This window comes from Vanacampus margaritifer, chromosome 11 (genome assembly GCF_051991255.1).
Source record: "Vanacampus margaritifer isolate UIUO_Vmar chromosome 11, RoL_Vmar_1.0, whole genome shotgun sequence".
Lineage (NCBI taxonomy): Eukaryota > Metazoa > Chordata > Actinopteri > Syngnathiformes > Syngnathidae > Vanacampus > Vanacampus margaritifer.
In genome coordinates, this window is record NC_135442.1 from 9,041,166 (window position 1) to 9,062,252 (window position 21,087).

The 21,087-nt window shown below is 38.5% G+C and overlaps 4 protein-coding genes across 14 annotated transcripts in view; 3 read left to right on the forward strand and 1 right to left on the reverse strand.

Moving 5' to 3' along the window:
• The window catches only part of epha6 (eph receptor A6), a 171,414-nt gene extending 165,659 nt beyond the window's left edge, over positions 1–5,755 (forward strand). For 2 of the 4 annotated variants that reach the window (XM_077579686.1, XM_077579683.1), the window contains 3 exons: positions 1,767–1,960; positions 2,305–2,454; positions 3,710–5,755. In XM_077579686.1, coding sequence (XP_077435812.1) covers positions 1,767–1,960; positions 2,305–2,454; positions 3,710–3,887 — 522 coding nt within the window. In that variant the 3' untranslated portion in view covers positions 3,888–5,755. Of the gene's footprint in view, positions 1–1,766; positions 1,961–2,304; positions 2,455–3,707 lie in introns of all 4 variants that reach the window. The other 2 variants (XM_077579684.1, XM_077579685.1) reach the window with 1 other exon arrangement.
• An 842-nt stretch (positions 5,756–6,597) lies between these two features.
• Positions 6,598–12,012, forward strand: LOC144060862 (ADP-ribosylation factor-like protein 6). Of its 8 annotated transcripts, none has more exons than XM_077580758.1 (9): positions 6,607–7,060; positions 7,139–7,189; positions 7,282–7,343; positions 7,432–7,500; positions 7,579–7,673; positions 8,686–8,815; positions 9,115–9,170; positions 9,281–9,293; positions 11,243–12,012. In XM_077580758.1, the coding sequence occupies exons 1-9, from the start codon at positions 6,938–6,940 to the stop codon at positions 11,274–11,276; spliced, it is 633 nt and encodes a 210-aa protein (XP_077436884.1). In that variant the 5' UTR covers positions 6,607–6,937; the 3' UTR covers positions 11,277–12,012. The 8 variants fall into 8 exon arrangements, with proteins under 8 accessions (XP_077436882.1, XP_077436880.1, XP_077436881.1 ...); XM_077580760.1 differs by lacking the exon at positions 11,243–12,012 and adding an exon at positions 10,602–11,040; XM_077580757.1 differs by lacking the exon at positions 11,243–12,012 and adding an exon at positions 9,911–11,040 and having other exon boundaries at positions 6,608–7,060.
• LOC144060860 (F-box only protein 47-like) lies at positions 11,510–14,120 on the reverse strand. Its single transcript, XM_077580753.1, has 7 exons — positions 13,911–14,120; positions 13,512–13,668; positions 12,973–13,134; positions 12,771–12,847; positions 12,620–12,694; positions 12,423–12,534; positions 11,510–11,825 (listed from the first exon to the last, which is right to left on the reverse strand). The coding sequence occupies exons 2-7, from the start codon at positions 13,660–13,662 to the stop codon at positions 11,620–11,622; spliced, it is 783 nt and encodes a 260-aa protein (XP_077436879.1). The 5' UTR covers positions 13,663–13,668; positions 13,911–14,120; the 3' UTR covers positions 11,510–11,619.
• Positions 14,121–15,165: 1,045 nt separating this feature from the next.
• Positions 15,166–20,076, forward strand: LOC144060531 (claudin-14-like). The gene is made up of 5 exons (XM_077580170.1): positions 15,166–15,317; positions 15,409–15,559; positions 16,612–16,823; positions 18,574–18,835; positions 18,928–20,076. Exons 4-5 carry the CDS (start codon positions 18,602–18,604, stop codon positions 19,432–19,434), a joined length of 741 nt encoding a protein of 246 aa, XP_077436296.1. The 5' UTR covers positions 15,166–15,317; positions 15,409–15,559; positions 16,612–16,823; positions 18,574–18,601; the 3' UTR covers positions 19,435–20,076.
• Positions 20,077–21,087: the final 1,011 nt, after the last annotated feature.

A 21,087-nucleotide genomic window follows, 5' to 3' on the forward strand; every position in this document is an offset into this window, starting at 1 on the left:
GTATAGCAAAAAAAAGGCCAGAAAAAAAGTAAAAAAAAAAAAAAGCAATAAAATAAAGAAGAGGCAGAAAATTACCAAAATTGTCAAAAATGTAACACATTTGACAGAACGACAGAAAAGTCTAAAAATGTATGAAAAGCGAAGTGTGAAAAATTACCCAAAAAATAAATTAAAAATGTAAAAAACGGAAGAAGAAAATGAATCTCAAAGTATTGCACGCTGCACATTTTTCTGTTATGGTGTAACTCCAATTAGCACTGTCTTGGACCACCAGTACATTAGACTAAACAAACTGTTTCCTTCATCACAATCTTCAAATTTATTTGGCCTAAAATGGCTCTTTTGACAGTAAAATTTGCCGGACCCGGGTCTATACAGTTCAGTTGGCTCGCAACCAGTCTAGGGTGTACACTGCCTCTCACCCCGCACCAGCTCGGTTAGCCTCCTGCTCACCTGTGACCCTAATGAGTTCAAATAGTACAGAAAAATGGATGGATGTTAAAAATATGCTGACACCTCACTTGACGGCACTTCAAGATTTTCCGTGACTTCAGAGACCAATTTCCCCTAAATTTTCCATTAGTTCTGTCTCATTAAATATTGTTGGCACAGCAAGAGGAAGAAGGTGAGGGTCAAAAATGAAACATGAGATATTCACCAAGCGTTGATCGTGAACTGTCAGCTGAAGAAGTGGAGTGTAAAGGTCAAAGATTTATCAGACTTTGATCCAGTTGAGGGGGAAGTTTAAAGCTGTGGCTTCTGTGTGCCTGAGTGACCCGCTGATCCAAGAGCTGCGGTCGGGGATCGGAAAGGCCATGGAAGCATATCCATCACTCACTCAGATGAATGTGAAAACTGCACACATAATCCCTTTAGTCCTTCTCTCACACATACACACATATCTATGCGCTTACATTATACACGTATACTGGCCGGAGGGTTCAGGGAGGATTTGTGTTGGTTGAGGATTCCTTCAAAGTGCAACCTGCAGTTTTGCAGCATCAACTTGTCCATCTTGTCAGGCTCTTACCGACCCTCCTAACACTGCAAAAATATTTGTATAGAGTGCAACATTCCTTATTGTAAATATGATACAGATATAGGGGTGTCAGGTGATTGATTTTTTTTTTAATCGTAATTATTCGCATGACTTCAATAGTTAACTCACGATTAATCACAAATTTCATATCTGTTCTAAATTTGCAATACATTTACAATAAAATGCACAGTAAAATATTTTTTTCTGTTTTCACCCACAATAGAAATAATGTTAAACTAATAGAAATACGTTTTTTAGCCATTGATACAGTAATTTCATAATAATTCATAAAATAGAGTTAAAAGTAAAAAGATGTACTGTACCGTAAAAAAACGAGTGCGATATTGATTTGCGTTGAGATTTTTCTGTCACTAGATGGCATAATTGCATTTGTTAGACGGTGACAGCTCACCGCATTTTTCTTTTCACATTAATAGCAATCTAATCTTTAACGTGAAGTAACTTGTGAAATTCTGCACATTTTTTAAATTGTAAAATACAACTTGACCCCAGTCTTCACAAATATATGCATTATTATTCAATTTATTACTGCTAAATTTCGTGTCAGCTGCGTTGCGACTGGAATTCCCCCCAAGTAGGCCTACAGGTTTTCCAAGAAAGGGGCGGTTGAAAAAAAAAATGAATTGGCATTAAAGGAAGTTTAAATGAACTCAAAATTAACGCAGACATTTTGACACTCCTAATTATAACCCTCTTCTGTGTCCAGGTGATTCTTTCTATCGAGGAGGGCTATCGGCTTCCGGCACCGATGGGCTGCCCTGTGGCCCTCCACCAACTGATGCTGCACTGCTGGCAGACGGAAAGAAGTCATCGGCCCAGATTTGCAGATATCGTCTCCTTCTTGGATAAACTCATCCGCAATCCCAGCAGCTTGTTGCCACTGGTAGAGGACATTCAGAGGTAGATACGGTATTTGCAGTATCTTTGTAATTGTTGCTTGTTTACCTTTGATAACTGACATACAGCTTGGGAATATTTGTTTACATAAAGCACTGGACAAACAGTTACCTTGGAGTCCAATAATTAGCATGATATATTAGTCGACTTTACCTTGAGGAATAACAATGGACACCTGCCATTTGTGGAAGGACCAAGATGATAATATGAATTCTAACAAGAAGATTCTCAGAGCACTTTTCTGAGCGGTGAAATCTGTCATGCTGGGAAATTAATTATGTTCCAAATGCAGGATGCTGATAAAAGGCTGCCAGTATCTGATCGTACTGTGTTTCTGATTATGTCAGTCTACCGGAGTCTCCCGTGGAGGAAATGGACTACCCACTGTTCATTTCTATTGGCGACTGGCTGGACACCATCAAAATGAGTCAGTACAAAAGCAACTTCATGGCAGCGGGATACCACACGTTGGATTCCGTAGCGAGGATGAGTATCGAGTGAGTAGCCAAGCCAAAATGATATCAGGAGTTGTTAGCTGTGTAATAATTAGTCACAATTGATTTACTCACAAAGCATGCACATTTTGAGTGAAATAAGTCACGTTAGAACAACTGTTTACCTTGTGCAGTTATTAGACGTGGTCTGAGCAGGTGTAAGGTTTAGATCAGGGATGGGCTAGTAGTTAAATGTTGGACGGGGCCACAATTTTTCACCAGTGCTACTCGGCGTCCACATCGGACTACGCACTTTCTAACCAGATATTTGGGAAAAAAATGCTATTTTCGATCTGGACTAAATATGTGCTCTTAATATATTTCATTTTTCATCATACGTTTCTCAATGCCTATATAAAAGATCAACTATTTTAACCCAATAACAGGTTTGAAGTATAGTAACAGGAAGTAACAGGCTCTCTTGCATTTAAAAAAAAAAAAAACATTTAAAAAATAATAATAATAAAGCATTCAAGGACACCACAAAACTGTGCAACTCATGGTGATATAAACAATATAAAACTAGAGTTGATATATATTCACAGTTTGGCGCCAACAAATTTACTGATTTTTTTTTTCAATATTTTGGTTAAATCCATTTTTCCTGGATTTTGTTTCCAAATTTACTGAATGTTTATCAGCATTTTTTGAAAATTGTTGGGGGTTTGTAAAAAAAAAAAAAAAAAAAATTACATATATTTTGGTTTAATTCTGTTTTCCTGGATTTTCCATGGAAAACATATACTGAATATTTATAAATATTTAACTTTTTTTTTTTTTTTCCTTTTTGAGGTTTGTAAAAAAAAAAAAAAAGAAAGAAAATTGCATTTATTTATTTTTTATTGGGGGGGGGCTCTGAGAGTGTGATGTCATGTGACCAATAGGACGCTGGTTGCTAAGGTTTAATTCCTGCCAGGGGCATATGCAGGACGATGCTTCTGTGCCAACCTGCCCAGATTGGCAGAGACCGGTTTGGCAAATGCGCCACGAGCCTTGTATTGATGTGAAAATCAGGATCTACTGACATTTACACCACCACACATTTGCACTGTCAATGTTAGTTGTTGTTTTTTTTAATGTACAGCTAAAAAAGAAAATGCCTGATATCCCTTGGCTCTATTATTGTTTGCTAACCTTATGCCCACTTATTAGCATAAGTTTACCCCCCCCCTTTCAATAATATCTGAATTCTCCATTTATAATACAGCACATGTGTTTTTGTGTCCACGTTTGCATGTCCCCCCCCCTCCGCCTAGAGATGTGAGGCGTATCGGGGTGGATCTGATCGGCCACCAACGGCGGATCATCAGCAGCGTGCAGACCCTCCACCTCCAGCTACTGCACGAACAGGAGAAAGGCTTCCACGTATGAGGTCGCCCTTTCACCTGGCCTGGGACGACGGACACATCGATGGAGCAGATGGCAGTGAAGTCTAGACTATGAAAGACAAACTTCACAGCCCTGTTCCTGAGTCTTATTCCCTTATATGGTCTGCAGGAAGGACGTGATTGGAGTGGGCAGACACACCCAGGCTAGTAGTTACGGACTCTTTTTCTACTACACACCCCCTTACCTAATATACCTGCTCTGGCCAGACTATTTTTAGACCGCCCAATAGACTTTACAGTCTGGCCCAGGCCCTCACTTAGGGGAATGTAATGCCTTGTTACAGCTGCGGTATTTTCTGTGTGGAAGTAAATTATCTTAGACATGTAGATTTCCGGACATAATCTACTGAATTTTTGGATTTTTTTTTCTTTTCTTGCTCATGTAGCTGCTCCTTGGTGTGCAAAATATGTTTATGCCCTCACCACTTTTCATTTTGTAATATGATCATTTATCATCAAGGTATGTGCATTACTTGACTGTCTCTCTCCAGAGAGTCCGGTACACGGATACTTGAAGTGGTGAGAAGCGAGTCAAGGAGATTTCTTGAATGTTAAAGTGTATAGACAACTATCAGTAATTATTATCATGACCTTATATCTATATATGTGCAGATCGATATGTCAAAGCCCTAGTGAATCTCAATCGTATTTTATTTCAAATGGTATTTATTTATGTCAGATCAGCAATAATCATGCAGTCACCTCAGTGTCTCGCAGAGAGATGAAGAATTGTGCAATGGGAGATAAACAAAGATGGCGCCTGCAGACCGTCCGCCTTCACATGAAAAAAAGTCAAAATTATTTAAAAATTTAAAGAGGTGCCCGACAGAAAACAATCACCACTGTCTTAACATGTGAATGTTCACATAATTCATAAATAAAGTACCGGTATATTATTTCCGGTTAAATATATATACAGTATATATATATATATAACATAGACTTTTATGGTTCTTCAGAATTATAATAACTACTTTTAGTTAAAGATATTATTCATTTGCGCACACACATGATTTATTTAATGGCAGTCCGGTCAGAACTAAGAGTGGCTGCGTTTTCCAGTCGCTCTGCTAGGCCACTTGTGTGCTTACCTTGTGATCATGTAAAGGTTGTGGAATTTGTGGCAGTGTAGGAATCAAGTGTACATAAAAAGTAGCCTGAAATGAAAACCTTTTGGATCTGCAGTAGTTGATGTCATATAGTCAAGATGTTTGCCATTAAAATGATTTATCGTCATTCTGGAAAATAATGGTAAACAAGGCGGTGGTATAGAATAAGAATCTGAAATATGAATATTAATCGGCTTTTTTGGTGGGATCACTGAAGTCACCGAGACTGGCAGCTTTTCAAACTTTTGACTAAGTTAGCAGAGAGAGCACGAACATAAACAGCAGCATCTTAAGTTATTTCGTCCTACTATCAACAGTAACATGCGCACACATGTATGCCTTACAGTCTGTTCACACTTTAGTAAATATGTTTCAGTGGAATCTAAGGACCTATACCTTAAACAGAGTTATAGACCATATTATAAGAGTGTAAAATAAACTGGCTACAGAGAGCTGCTCCATTCAGTCATCGTATGCCTCCAGCCATCAGGTATAACTTGCACGCACGCACACACAAACACACACACACACACACACACACACGCCGTATCTTCTGTCCATTACATGCACTTTCACTATCACAAACCTGTCTAAAGTCAATGGAGAATATCAGATGCTGTTTGTCAAGCATGTTCTACTGCTGAGCAATGTTAGAACGTTCTTTTGTACAAAGTACAAGTATACGAATGATTACGATTCTTGTATTTTATTTTTTTATAATTTCCAAAGAGATGTTGTAGATCTTGCACACTGTAAGAGGCAGTTAACTGCGGATATTTATTTGCAAAATAAATCTGAAAAGCTCTGCGGGTTGGCTGTTGTGTTGTTTTTTTCAAGGTGGATGAAGAGTTTGAACTAATATATATATATATATATATATATATATATATATATATATATATGATTTTATGATTTATGTGATTTTTTACGTGGTATGAAATTGTTTGTTTTTTTCAAAATTCAATTCAATTACTCTTATTGACTAAAACTAACTGTAATTATAGTGATTTATAGCAAAAATGTCCTTGGTTTTCATTTTTGTTAATTAATATGAGCTTTCGGCGGTCATTTTAAATGTTTTTTTTTTTTATATATTGCTGCAGAAGAAGGAAGCTCGAACAGTTGCTTGAGAATTGTAGTACTACTTTACCTTACTTTATTTTATCACACAATATTTAATTACTTTTTATTTTTAACTTGCAAATGACATAGTCCAAATATAAAATTTAAAAAAACGAATACTAAAACAAACAAAACATTTAAATAAAACAAAGCATGGGGGGGTAACAAACCTGCTCTAGAAACTGACGTTAAACAGCAAAAGTCCAAACTAATTAAAATTAACTATAATGAAAAATCCAAACCTATTAGAACCCTGGCAACATTAGATCAGATGTTCAGTCTACTGATTGGCATTCACCTTAGGTCATTATCACATTACTAAAGCAATAGTGGCCAAAGAGCCTTTTTCATATGTCAGTGTTTTGTTGTCACTACTGCAAACGCAATTGTATTTATTGAACTAATAGAATGAATAGACTGGAGCTAATCAACCAAGAGGTGGCGCTGTTGCACCATTAATCTATTCCTCACAAGTGAATTAAACTGGACTGTCAAAAACGTAGAGTGACAGGCTTTGAGCGTAAATAGGCTAAAGATCCGCCGCAGCAGCTGTTGTTGTTTTTGTTGCGGCTGTTGTCAAGCAGACCGTCCGTCGCATTACCCTAATGAATCAAATTCATCAGAAGGAAAGGCCCGAGAAGGTGCGCACTACCATGATGGGGTCACCGGGCGGTTTGCAGATCTTAATTCGTCCTAATAGGATTAGCTGTTGCAAGCTGGGATGCGCAGGCAGCATCTCGGCATGTTGTAGTATTCGCTCCGAGTTGTTTGCCTCAGGTTGTGATTTTTGTCTCGCATTTCCGGTAATCAGACAACTCATGGGGTGATGCGTAGTATATTTGGAAAGCGTAGCATCAATTGTGTTTAATGGGGCTGCTAGATAAACTGTCGGGCTGGCTCGGCCTGAGGAAGAAGGAAGTTAATGTTTTATGTTTGGGACTGGACAACAGCGGCAAAACTACCATCATCAACCAGTTGAAACCGGCTCATGTAAGTACTCGATACTCATCTCAACAACTTTTTGGGACAAAATTGGGCAGCGGCAAAAGACTGATTGCTTGTTTTCAGCGTTCGAATTGTTTAGGCCCATTCTCAGAGGAGTGGAAACATGTTAGTCAGGTAAAAGCGTATCATACTTGAAATACAATACTTCCATGTTGATATACTTGTCGTTACTTGTCTGTTTTGGTGTGCGGTTGTGTGAATTACAGACACCGGGGCAAGAAATAGTCCCGACAATTGGCTTCAACATTGAAAAGTTCAAGAGTTCAAGGTAAAGTCAAAAAAAAGCATTTTGAATGTATAAGAATTCCTTCCATCATAATTGTGTTCTCTCTCGCCCTCTTTCTCTGCATAAGCAGCCTTTCCTTCACGGTATTCGACATGTCTGGCCAAAACAGATACAGAAACCTGTGGGAGCACTATTACAAGTACACACGCACAACCTTGCTCATTTCTTACAATCATTACAACACCTTAAATGAAATGTGTCTTTGTTTGCTGCTCAGAGAAAGCCACGCCATCATTTTCGTCATAGACAGCAGCGACAAATTAAGGATGGTCGTTGCCAAAGAGGAGCTTGATACTCTTCTCAACCATGGAGGTATGATACAAAATCCCTACAATACTTGTGCTAGAAGTATTACACAACTGTAAATGAACAAAAAGCTAAATGTCTCTTAATGGCACTCAAATGTTATGAATCGTGACCAGTCAACCACTAGTGTGTGTGAAACGTGGCACCCTATGGTTTAGTTCAAGGTTGGCCAAGTTCGGTCCTTAAGAGCCACTATCCAGCCTGTTTTCCATGTTTCTCTCCATTAACACCTGATTCATGATCAGGTTCGTTATCAAGCTTCTTGCTGATGAGCTGATCATTAGATTCAGCTATGCTGAAGGAGAGAGACATGGAAAACAGGCTGGATAGTGGCTCCCGAGGACTGGACTTGGCCACCCCTGGTTTAGTTAAAGCGGTATATAAAAAGTAGTCCATTTACCATCTCTACTTGTCAACTTCGACCTCTGAAAATATCAACCCTGATGTCGTCTGCTATTCGTTTTAACCCTGGAGAACCCATGGGGTCAAATTTGGCCCCTATCAATTCTGCTACTCAAATGACAAAGACCTTCTTTTCTTCTTTTTTTTTTTACAAATTTAACTTCAAAAGTCCAGAGTGCCACTTCTGACCCCTGCATGGGGCCATCTAGTGGATGAATATTGCACTTACATGAGCCAGAGTGGTGGTGACAAGATGGCTGGCAACATGCTGTTTTGTTGAGCTGGAAATCAATCCAAACAAAACCATTTTCTCAGCAAACCATCAGATGGTAAAATTGTGTTGTTGTTTTTTGTTAATCTATTTCAAATCATGTTGCAGAATGCCTAGGAGTATGTTTTATATATATATTTTGATAAATTAGCAACTCTGAGCTAGTTAAAAAAAAAAGGGTTAAAATTGAAAAAAAAACATATTTTGGTGTTCAGTGAATTTATAACAGTCATTTAATGTATAATTCATAATTTTCCAAAGAAGAAAAGGGTTCTTAGGTTCTCCAGGGTTAAGCCTTCCGTCTTTGCTGAATCTTGAACCATTTTTTGCTGTGCTACCACGCAGATATCTGCAGTAAAAAGCTGCCCGTGCTGTTCTTTGCAAACAAGAGTGATCTACGTGACGCCATGTCGTCCGTCAAGGTCTCCCAGATGTTGTGCTTGGAGAATATCAAAGACAAACCTTGGCACATCTGGTAATACTTCACATTTCACTCCCATTCTGCTTATTCGACTCAACTTTTTTTTAAAGAAATGCCCTTGAAATGAAACGGCCGATCTGAGCAACCTGGTTAAATATAATTGGCAGGGACGGCGGCAGCATAGACTTGAACCTGAGTGACTCTTTTATACATGTTTGCCACCTTGTTTACTCATTAAGACAGATGGAAGGCAGATGGATGGAGAGCGAGGCAGTTTGAAATGTTCAAGTTGTGAAAGTTAACGTGCGCCACGAGGTGATTAAATCCGCAACCTGCTCTTTTTTGGCCCTCAGTGCGAGTAATGCTATCGAGGGAGAAGGCCTGCAGGAGGGGATGGACTGGCTCCAAGGTAACATATTTTACAATGCTCAGATACTGTATGTTAGTTTATTTCAATGCATAATGTCATCTGTATCCTGACAACCGTCCTTATTTAGACTTCTTTTTTCATACCCATAGAACAAATTGCACAGTAAGTACACTATCGCTATTCTTTATGTGTGTTGACATGCAAGATTGTTGTAGCACTAGTATTGTTGTGGGCTTTGTCAGTAAATTAAAGACAAACAGCATATGTAATGTCTGAAAAAAACAGACATAATTAGTTTATTATCAATAGAAATACACTACCAAAAATTGGTAATTTGACTTTTTATTTTATTTTATTTTATGGGGAATTATTTCTCCTGGCACAATTCATCCTCACCCACTTCCCAATTATGGATAAAAAAATAGACCGATCAACTTTATGGGTCAATTTGACCCAACTTTCTGGGTTGTTTTATACAAAATGACCCAATTTTTTGACCTAAGTAAAAGATCTGACCCAATATTTATGAGTTGTTTTACACTAAAAGACCCATTTCTTGACTCAAAATTGGATCAAATAGAACCAAGTAGCGGATTGGTCCATTTTTGACCCATTGTTGGGTTATTTTTGACACAACTGTTTTTAGAGTGTACCTTCATTGTCTTTCCATGGCATCCGTTTTAAATGTTGCTTATTCCCATTGTGATGATTACATTTTAAATGGAATTAGTATCTTTAATTAACTTAAAATGTTTGGGGTTTGTTTTCCCTTTGCCTAGGTCATATCAAAACAATGACCAAGTGACTGAGTGACGGACAGTTGGATGTGCAACCTTTAATCAGGAGTTTATATCAATCCATCTTTATGTTGTAGGGCAACGATTTTGTTAGGCTTACCTCAGCAGAACTGTTTTTGTTTTTTTTTATTTTACTGTATGTCAAGCGCTTAACAAGTTATGAATTGAAATAAACATATGGTCTTTTGACAGCAAGGACTTAAATACAGATTGAATGACATATTGACTTTATGTAACAATATCAGGACCGTCCTAGTGTTTATAAAATACAAAAAAAATCTCCTTTTTTACATCTTTTTTTTCTATACACAATGTTTTATGGCAATAAAAGCCTGGTAATGTATTTTAAAGACTGTATAAAAAAAAGTTTTCTTCTAAGAAGTCCTTTAATAATACAATTTTGAATTCCAAACTTTTAGGTGTCAAACACTAACCATGGAAATAGTCCAATATGAACAAATGCCGCAAAACAGCATTTAACACATGAACAAACTACATTACAACCTCAATTACATATAGGGTCAATGTAAATTAATACCAGTGTCATTAAATATTGTTCTTTTGTTTTAAATATAGAATAAATATTAAATACTTTTGAAATGCAGCCTTCAAGCGAAGTAACAAATTCATCTTTGAACTGTAACCTACTCTGCTTTGTGTGATATTCTCCCAGCAACTCACTTTTCATCGCTCCTATTTAAGCAACATGTGGAGGAATTTTGCATGAAATCGAGCGCTGGCGTCCAGGAGGAGACACATGGCTGTGAAAATGTCTCTGTTAGGACGGTTTCCTGCAAACACATATAGTAAAAGCGTGAATATATTTTTGAATGTGCTGTCATCTCAAGACGAGGCGTGCTGACCTAACTTACCGTCTACAAACACGTAAAGAAACTCGGCGACGACGTCTGAGAACGTATTCTCCAGATGGCGGATGAAGGTGAACTTTTGGACATCTGAAGTCAAGCCCGTGTGGAGCTGCTGGACTAAATTCACCACCCAATTCATTTCATAGCCATCCTTTTCACACACCTAAATATTAAGGATAGAAGAAAAGACGTTTTAAAAATGACTGACGATTACAATAAATGTTCAGCTTTGTTGCCACGACAGTGGGGTTGAATTTTTCTTATAGTATCTGGCTTGAACAATTACAAAAAGCCAAATTTGTGTACTGTTCAACTTAACAGACATAAACAGTAATTTACCTCCATCAAAACAAATCCAAATGGAATTGTTCACTTTTTTTTACACAATAACATGAGTACCTACCAGAATGATGTAAACAATGATTTTTGCAATGTCTCTGATTAGTCCAGATTGGGCCCTGCTTGCCAAGACGGTGTAGCACAAGTTTTTGCCGCATACCACCAAGAGACGAGCAACATTCTCCATGTGCCACGGCTGAGGAATGACTGCAAATGTAGAACACAGTGGCAACCAAATGAGCTCATTTCATTTGTTTGATGTTTCATTCATACTGTACATTCAAATGCATGGAGTTACCAATGATCTCCTCAAAAACTGCCAGGGTAGTTTGCATCGTCCAGTCTTTCAGTTCAGGTTTGTTGAAGAGCAAAAGGATGGCTCTGGCCAGGTTCCACAAAGCATCCTGAGGCAGCTCCCGTTCCACCAGATCCTGCCAACTGATGGGGCCTGCAAGGAGGAGGAAAAAAACCCTGTGACTGGTGTTACACCACAGGCCAGGTTGAATGAGAGTTACCTTCAGACAGCTGTGGCCCATAGAGGATTAACAGAAGGTGTGCCTGGCTGACCAAGGGCCAGGGCTTCAGAAGCTGCAGGAGCCAAAATTGACAGTCTGACTGATTCGGTGACAAGTCCAGCAAAACCTTGCGGCAGAAGTAGCGGAGCTCCAGTTCTTCGGAGGATTTCAGGCCTGCAGTCACAAGACAGAGAACCAATGGATGATGTTCGTCCCTAAATGGTGGCATTTTGCCACTAAAATTGGAAACATTGCAACTCATATTTTGATCTACTCTATCAATGCAACAAGTAAATTAGTTGATATATTTTGACAGGCTGGCATGGAAACTAATAAAATATCAAATTCAAAAAGTGTGAAATGGAAGGTGTTGCTGTGAGCATTCAAGAGCAAAAAAAGAAGCTGCTAAACATTTTTTTTAAGAGAAAATAAAGGCCTTACCTCAAATTGATGCTGCAGTAGATAATTACCCCGACCACTAGATGCTAAAGTTAGATTGAAATAGCGTTTGTTTGTTCAAGCGCTATTTAGACTAAACTCAATATTTTCTGAGCGGACCAGACCCTAGATAACAATTACTCGACTCTTGGAAGGAATTATGGAGTGAATCGCCCCATTCAAGCTGTAACAGCCTCCAACAAATTTCCTGGAAGACTTTCAACAAGTTTTCTACAGAATGTGTCCACAAATGTGAAGACAAGGATCCAAACCCCAAACCCTTTACTGATAAACTCAAAAGAAAATTTGTTTTTTGTTTTTTTATACCCATACCGGGTTTTCCAGTAGTAGTGATTGCCTCAATTTTATGCAGTAAATCGGTGACTTCACACAGGAAGTTGAACACTCTTTGGCACTCGAACTCATCCCACCCTGCAATTATGGCCTGGAAAAGAAAGAAAAAAGAAAAATAAGCTTTTGTGGATTTTTTTTTTCAGTTTAATCTATCCATCCACCATTAAAGAGTTTACCTGCAGAAAAACTCCATATCTAGATAAACCAATGCAATTTGGTGCTGAGCAAGTCTCCCGCAAGAAGCACGGAACCTGCAAAGATATTAAAAATCCAAGAAAAATAATGAAGTATTACACATAATATCTCACCTTTTTTACCTTGTCTTACCTGTGAAAACTTGTGTAGGATGCATTTCAGTCTCTCCTTCGTGGGTAGTAACATGGTGCATCGTTTGAACAATACACCTGTGTCAACGACAGAACAACAGCTGCATTACTCACAAAAACTTATGGGTAAAAAAAAAGAAAAAGATACACTTAAAAAACACACACACACAATACTGTACACTGATATATCTACAACTACTTACCCAGGTCTTTGAAATGTTGAACCAAACATCCCTGCTTGGGGAAATTGCTGCTATGAAAGTTTTGGTGCATCATTTTACGCTTCCATGCCAGGGTGCCGATATAGTCCACTGCATAGGCATTCATCTGCTTGGATGCTAAGCAGACCACACTCACCTCCAGCACTGGCAAACATATTATTTAAAAATAATAATAATAATATTTTTTTTTTTTTTTTAAAGAGAGAAAGACAGAGAGAGCAGGGTTAAAAAAATATATATATATACAAAAAAAGATTGAATTGTACATTTTGAAAGTTACTACTTGGCAGTGTAAGCTATATTATATTAATTATTAATATGTGAACAATATCGTATTTAAGATTGTGGCTTTTTGTACTGTTGCACCCCCCGCACATTGTAGCTTGTTGTGTTCTGGCTCATACTTCTACACGTCTAACTCCCAATGTATGTTAAGAGTTGCTTGTTCATTTTAATCTACGAATACATTTAAATTGGACACACATTCGGCGTTGGCCTCCTAGCATACAGCTGCACCTTACCAGACAAGTTGTCCAGAATCAGATGAAAAACCTCCAGTGGAAGTTTTTGAAAAAAGTTTCTGCTGTCCTTTATCCGACTGCGAGTCGTGTTGTCTTCCCGAGGGCAAGTCCAACTGGACGGATTGTACCTTCTTGCTTTTCCTCTCGCCATTATTCACTGTAAAATGCCAAATAAGTACGCAGTCTACCAGTATTTGCTGGCGTATGTATTCGGTGGTTGAAATGTATCAATTTAGCTTGCTAGCTAGTTGGCTAGCTCAACAATATCACGTACTTAAAAATAAGAGCGGCAAATTGCCACTCTTACTTTCTTTTTTCTTTTTTTTTATCACACAACTATACACTTACTTGTAACACGACTTCGCCAAAGTTATAATTTGTACAAGAAAAAAAACTCACCAATTTGTTGAACAAGTTACGCCTCAGTCCAAGAGCTTTTAGTTAAATGGCACTTGGCTGCATGTGTGGTGAGATGTTCAATAGCTTAGTAACTAGTAGAAACGCAAACATTTAACAAAGTTTACTTGTATAAATAACACATGTGGAATGAGTTTCTTTGTGGTATTTGGTGGCCTTCGTTAATTTTATAGCTGATAGCCAATCAATCGATCGACTCCGTGGTACTGTAAAATTTACATTGTGTCATAAATAAATAAATTATTCACTCTCCAAGTACCAACAATAAAGCACAACGTACACACAGTCGTCTGTTTTTGTTTTTCTAAGCCTGATTCTAATTTTATACACAGTTTCAACATTTGGCTTATCACTGTATGTAAAGGATTATTTTTATTATTATTATTATTACATATAAGAAACATATTTTATTTAAATCTTTAAAAACGAGCAGTTCTTGAATGCATCTGAATTGCACACCAAAAAAATCTACTATACATGAAAAGTAACCAAATACTGTACATTGTACTGTTTTTTTAAACAGTTAAACAGGCTGTTTTCATATGTACAATCTGAGTTCTAATGTTTAATCATATGTCATGCTTTAAGTGTCGGACAAAGGCCCCTAGCTGTCAATTACTGTACAACTACTAATGGAACCAAAAATGTGGATCAAGCGTCACCTCCCAGCTAAAACATAAATTGTTCTAAATACAATTTCCCTTGTCTGCATACTTAATGTCCTTTAAAGACAAACTGCGGATGATGAATTTTGCTAATAAAAAATGATAGATTTTTCATCTTAAATGGTTGTTCCCACAAAATTTTAGCAAATGTATTTTGTTTACTATAGCAAATGTAAACTGAGCCATGGCCTTGCAACCAAGGTTCCAAACTGTGATTTTCTGCATACTGTTACACTAATTAATTTTTTACATGTGGTTTCACCGATTAACTGACCTCCTGGAGGCAACCCTCACTATTAAGTGAGCAGTCATAAAAAAAAAAAACACTTGTCATATCCCTGACCTAGAGCGTCCAGTGGTGTGCAATTGTGAGGTCTGATTTATAATCTCTAAAGGAGATATCTAAGACCTTGAGTTTATTATACAGCAAGTTTGTAAAGATGTGTCACACAAGGCTCAGGACATCCAAACATATTGCGCTATTGTCGAGCACATTGCACAACAGCTACACTCAGCTGCTAATCACAGGATTATTCCGTCCAACTAAGACTATTAGGTGTTCCGCATTTATATGGCGTCTCCCACACCGCAGGCACGCTTTGCAGAGGATCGTCGCTTCAGAATTGAGCATTTACAGTGAACAGAATTCAGGGAAGAGGAGGTTGTGTCCTTTGGTTTGCAGATGGACCACAAAGGGGACAGCTTACGCGGGTCAGACCTCAACGTATGTACCGCATTGACACGTGTGTTCAATAGTCACATGTATTGTTGTGTTGATCGCTCTGAACAGAACATTTCCCGTTATCTCCCGTTAGCCATCACAAAGCGGTCATCATGTCCGACACTTCGCATGACCTCTTGTCTAAGGCCGTCGTGTGGATTGCTTCTAGGCCAAATGTACCATCTGCGCCCGTGTGACCATGGGTACATCTCTCATGCAGTTTTTGCCATGTGCCGAAAGTTCAGGTGTGTTTTTACTGCAGTCGCAGTCTTTTATCCACGGTCCTTCTCTCTTTTGTTGTCTAATTTGTAGTGATGGGAAAATGAAGCTTCATGAAGCACTTGCGATATTTTTTACTCCTCTAGATGGTGCTCTTGGTTTAGAGATGAAGGCTAGCGCAATGATAATTTTATCACATTTGCACTGCACCTTGAATCCAAGAGTGCCATCTAGAGGAGTCAAAAAATATCACAAGTGCTTCATGAAGCTTCATTTGTCCATCACTACTAATTTGACGTGGTAGAAAAACTAAATTTAGGGGGACCTTCAGAGTTGCTAACAATCTGTACCAACTCAAGACAGAAGTCATAAGATTTGTATCCAACATTGTTTTAAGTAATATTTTAACATTTTTAAAAACTGTTTAAAAAAACATAAACAGTAAACCTCTGATTTAAACGAAGCAATACATTTTTTAAACCCCTAGGCGTTATTGTGACCATTTTTTGGCTTTTTGTTGGTTCTGACCAAGCCATTTCAAAATAAAATACTGTCCACGGTTTTTAATGTGTTAATTTTTGGGGGGGCTCAACTCACACAAAAAAAAAACAACTCTAAACAGAAATATGTGTTATTTGTGTAATCAAAATATGGGCAGGTGCCAAATTTTATCTTTGCCATTGTTGCGAAACTGCCAAGTCATTTCTCAAGATCCTTTGCCCTGTTGACCTTTTGTTCAAAACACGCACCAGGAAAAAGACGGAGGAGGTAAATGCTTAACTAAACTGATAAACTTGAGCTGGTGTGAAATTCCCACAACAAGTACCAGGTGAGCTCAGGTCACATCACATCACAAATTATATTGTTAGTCAACTTATTGCAGAGGTCATAATGTTCAAACACAACCTTCATAGTGTGAGCATTTTCAAAGTTAGCGGTTTATATCTCCGAGCTTGGCTGGTTTCTGTCAATGTTTAATTTCTTCTTCTCTCCTGAGGGGCGGCGAGGATGTTGGCAAATAGACCAGCGCGGCGTGCCCTCCTGAGAGAAGCTTTAAACTGAACACTGCTCTCATTAGTTACAGATGCAGACATCTGCCACTCAGCGGAGAATACTGCCGACAAAGTTTCGGCTCCTTCGCTTCACACTTGAGGAATAGCTCAAGAGTGCGTGACAAAATGTAAGCCCGCTGGAATTCACCGAACTACTTGGGGACAGTGAGTGCCCTTAACTGGAAGAATCCACCACAGCTGCAGCCCGAGGAACTCAAGAATGCATCTGTTGTTGAAGGTACTTAATAAGCCATATTGCTTTTTCTTTTTTATATTTTAGGTATGACAACTAGGTACACGCATTCAATCAAATGACATTTGTATGAAACATTTTACAGAATACCAAATTAGATTGGGTTAATTTTGCACTTTTTTTTTTTTTAATGTTTGTGGTTTATTGTGTACATGAGATGGAAATGAATCCTAATGAAATGCACCTCTAATATTTTGTTGACGTTTTTATCCAGTGCAGGATGACATTGAAACTAGGGGTGGGTCTCTTTGAGTGTCTCACGATTCGATTTGATTCCAACTTTTGGGTCTGTGATTCAATTCAGAATCGATTTTCAATTAAGAACACTTTTTGATTCAAAAGGATTTGATTGACAATGATTTTTGCTTCAATCTATAGATGTGCAAGAAATTGTAATGATCTACTCCAGTCTGACTCGCTAAAGCTAATTAGCGCGCTACTCGCGGCACTTTTATCACTCAAAAGAACAGCTCCACGCTGAAAAAAACCCAAACTTTTATTGGAATAACTTGATCGTGACTTTTTCCTTCTACTCTCTAATGTGGCTACAACTTAACAGTGTATTAGACCGTGTGGAACCACACTGCCCCTCAGTGGCCAAACCGGGTACAACATGAACAGCACTTCAAATAAAAGCACACACAGACAAAGACAAGACAGTATAAAATAATTTAAATGAAATCGATTTTGGGACATTTAAAATCGATTCTGAATTGTACTAAATGAGAATCATGATTCTTATGAGAATCGAATTTTTGGCACACCCCTAATTGAAACACATTTTTATTTATTCTGACGTCGTATTATAGGCAGCACAGTGGGATAGTGATTATCAGGTCTGCCACTCAGATCAAAGGTTCGAATCTGGGCTCTGCCTTTCCTATGTGGCGTTAGCTTGACCTCCTCATGCTGGTGTTTTTCTCCCGGCCTTCCTCTGACATTCCAAAAACATGATTGCATGTTGTTAATTGAATACTCTCAATTGTCTATAGATTCAGATTTGTCTTTATTGGCCAAGTATGTAAAAAAAAAAAAAAAAAACGCACACACACGGATAAAATAAAACTGCTACAATATCGTCTTTGTCATATTATGATATTAAAAGCAGCATATCTGTTAAAAAAAAAAGTCAGGTTGATTTCCATTTGTGCAGTTTGAGCTCCCTCTGGTGGCTAGTTTTTTAGTGCAGTTTAATTTCCACAAGGCATATTTTGGTCCTTCTATGTTTAAAATCCACACTCATGGTCTGATGAAGAGGAACGTAATATGCTTGGGAAGGGAACGGAGTCAATATGTGGAGCAACTCAATGAGTGAGTGCATTAGCAAATAAGTGCCTCAATATTAAGTGTTATTAGAGATTGTAGGTTGTTGATATGCATTGCTGTTATGTACAAAAGCATAATATCGTGTGTGTGTTTTTTGGGAGCTAATTTAGTTTACAATGTTGTGACCTTTTATTATATCACCAACCTCCCCACATTATCGTGATAATATCGTATTTTGATGTTAGGGTTATCGTTACATCTCTAGCGATTGGCTTGGTGGCAAGTCCAGGGTCACCCAATAAAAATGGTGGAAGACAGCCATAGTGGCTCGATATGATGCAATAATAAACATGTTAGATTTAATACTGCTCTAAAACTATTGTGAATGTACATACAGTATATAAAGACGGAATATTTTATTCACCTTTTTAGCTTATGCTGATTTGAAACCACATGTGGAACTTTGCAGCTCGGGACTCTTTCCAAGTGAGCCAAACATGGCCAGCACTGCAGTTCAGCTCCTTGGCTTCTTCCTGAGCCTGATGGGGTTTGTGGGAACGCTAGCCGCCACTGTGCTCCCACACTGGCGCAGCTCAGCCTACGTGGGTTCGAACATCATCACGGCCACCGCCTACATGAAAGGCCTGTGGATGGAGTGCGTGTGGCACAGCACGGGCATTTATCAGTGTGAGGTGTATCGATCTTTGCTGGCGCTGCCGCAGGACATGCAGGTACAGTGTTGCATATGCGTACTTTTGTTTGAAGTTAGAATAGAGGTGAAAAGAATCATGTTGCGCTAAATGTCTTTCCTCCTCATCGTTAGGCTGCCCGAGCACTCATGGTGCTCTCCTGTGTCACCTCCGTCCTGGCAATTGTGGTTTCTGTCATGGGGATGAAGTGCACCTACTTTGCCCAAGGCTCATTCATCAAGTCCCCCCTGGTTATGAGCGGAGGGATATGTTTCCTTTGTGCCGGTTTACTCTGCTTGACCACGGTGTCCTGGACCACCAATGACGTCATCATAGATTTCTATGACCCTTTCCTTCCGAGTGGCATGAAGTACGAGATCGGCCTGGCTGTGTATCTCGGTTTTGCGTCATCCTTCCTCAGTTTGTGCGGAGGATTGGTGTTGTCCTGGAGCAGCAAAGGTGAGCGGTCGCAGAGGCGTCCCCAAAGGCAGAGGAGTCGGCCTTCATTCCCGCCTCCTTACAACAACACCTCCTACCCACCGGCTCCTCCATACAATCCTCCAGAGGCCCTCAAGGGCAATCGCGCACCCTCACTTTGCTCGGCCTCAAGTAGTGGTTACAGACTGAGTAATTATGTCTAATGCCTTTGTGGAAATGCACATCTAAGCATTGCTTTGGTGTGAAATACTGTATGCCAAAAACAGGCAAGTGAACTTTCCTAATCACTCACAGAAACTCAACCCATCACACTGCAATAGGGGCAAAGTACCACTAGAGGGCGAGATTTATCAGTAAATAGAAACAGTGGCGACAACCAAGGCTGTTGTAACGTGTCAGTACTGTTAATGCAGACCAGATGGTTCACAATTTTTTTGTTTATTGTTTTATTCATATTGGAATATTGTGCAATACTGCATAGTATAATAATGTCCGTTTTAGAAATATTTTGTAACTAGTTAACAAACATCAAGAAAATCATTCATGTAAGGTTTGTTTGGGTGGTTTATTTAACCACGTCTTTGAACAACATTTCCGGTCATTAAAAGCGTGCCCCTTAAATGGCATTGCCATCATTTCATCCATCATTTTCTCTATGTACTGTACTCCCACGCAAAGCATTCATTAGCTGCACCTGCAAAACTATATGTACAAGGAACGCTCCCAATTAGGGTCTCAGCTGTCACCTGCAGAGCAGCTAAATTATGGTACTTGTCATAACACTGTCGCCAACAGCAGCTGTCACACTTCGAATATTTACATTAAAGAGTCGGTATTGATTAACACTACGGTAATTTATTTCCCAGTTTTTTATAGATTTTTTTTATTTTAATTATCATTAAGTACCCATTTTAACCTTCACTTAAGATATAATGTATTTCAAGTCTGTGAGTAGTGTGTGGGTTATTCAAACCCTGTAAGTTAAGTGGCCAATTGCCAATTCAAAATACTCTTTTGTGTGTGATGGTCAGTTCTACTGTACAAACTACAAAAACAGTGGTAAAAATTGTTCAATGATGTGACATAAAGTATTAATAGATTTATATTCATTTTCAATCTCCATAACTGTTGTTGTTAGGCTCTGGCACCAATTCATAAGAATGGAGAACGGCTTTCTTCACAGCTTTGTCATCAGAACTTTGACCAACAGACGACACATTAATAAGCATAAAACATTTCATCATTCACTTCTTTCTAATTAAACGTGCCACAAGGTGTCGGTTACGAACTAAAGCAAAGTCTGTTGAGCTGATTTAAAAAGGAGCCCTTCAAGTATGACTCTATCAAACAAATGATCTGCTCCTTTACACTTGGCATTTGAACCAACTGTATTCTCATTTGCAATTACTTAAGTTGCTCTACCTTGAGCTTTATATTAAGAGCTTAATATATGTGTCTCTTAATGTCGGTCTTTTTACCCCACTTTTCTTATTTTGACTCATAACTCCTCAGAAAGTAATCTGCTTCTCCCAATAGACCAACGACAACTTATTTTTTTCTACTTCCTTTACAGTAATCAATCTTGACTTTTTATTAACACCCATTGACAGCCTCCGATTCTCAACAAATGAACCCACACTCCAATGTCCTTAAATGGTGTCCAGAATAGGTTACTTGTTTTCACAAACGACATTAAATAAGAGTCAAGCTATTGTTTTTCCTCCCATCGCTACAACCTCATAAATCCACTTTGACCTGACATTTGGTGCTCTGGACTTGGAGTGTTAAACCTGAGATATGGCGGCGCCGATCGAAATTGAGCGATTCACACCTGAAGTGGCCTATAAAATTGGGAA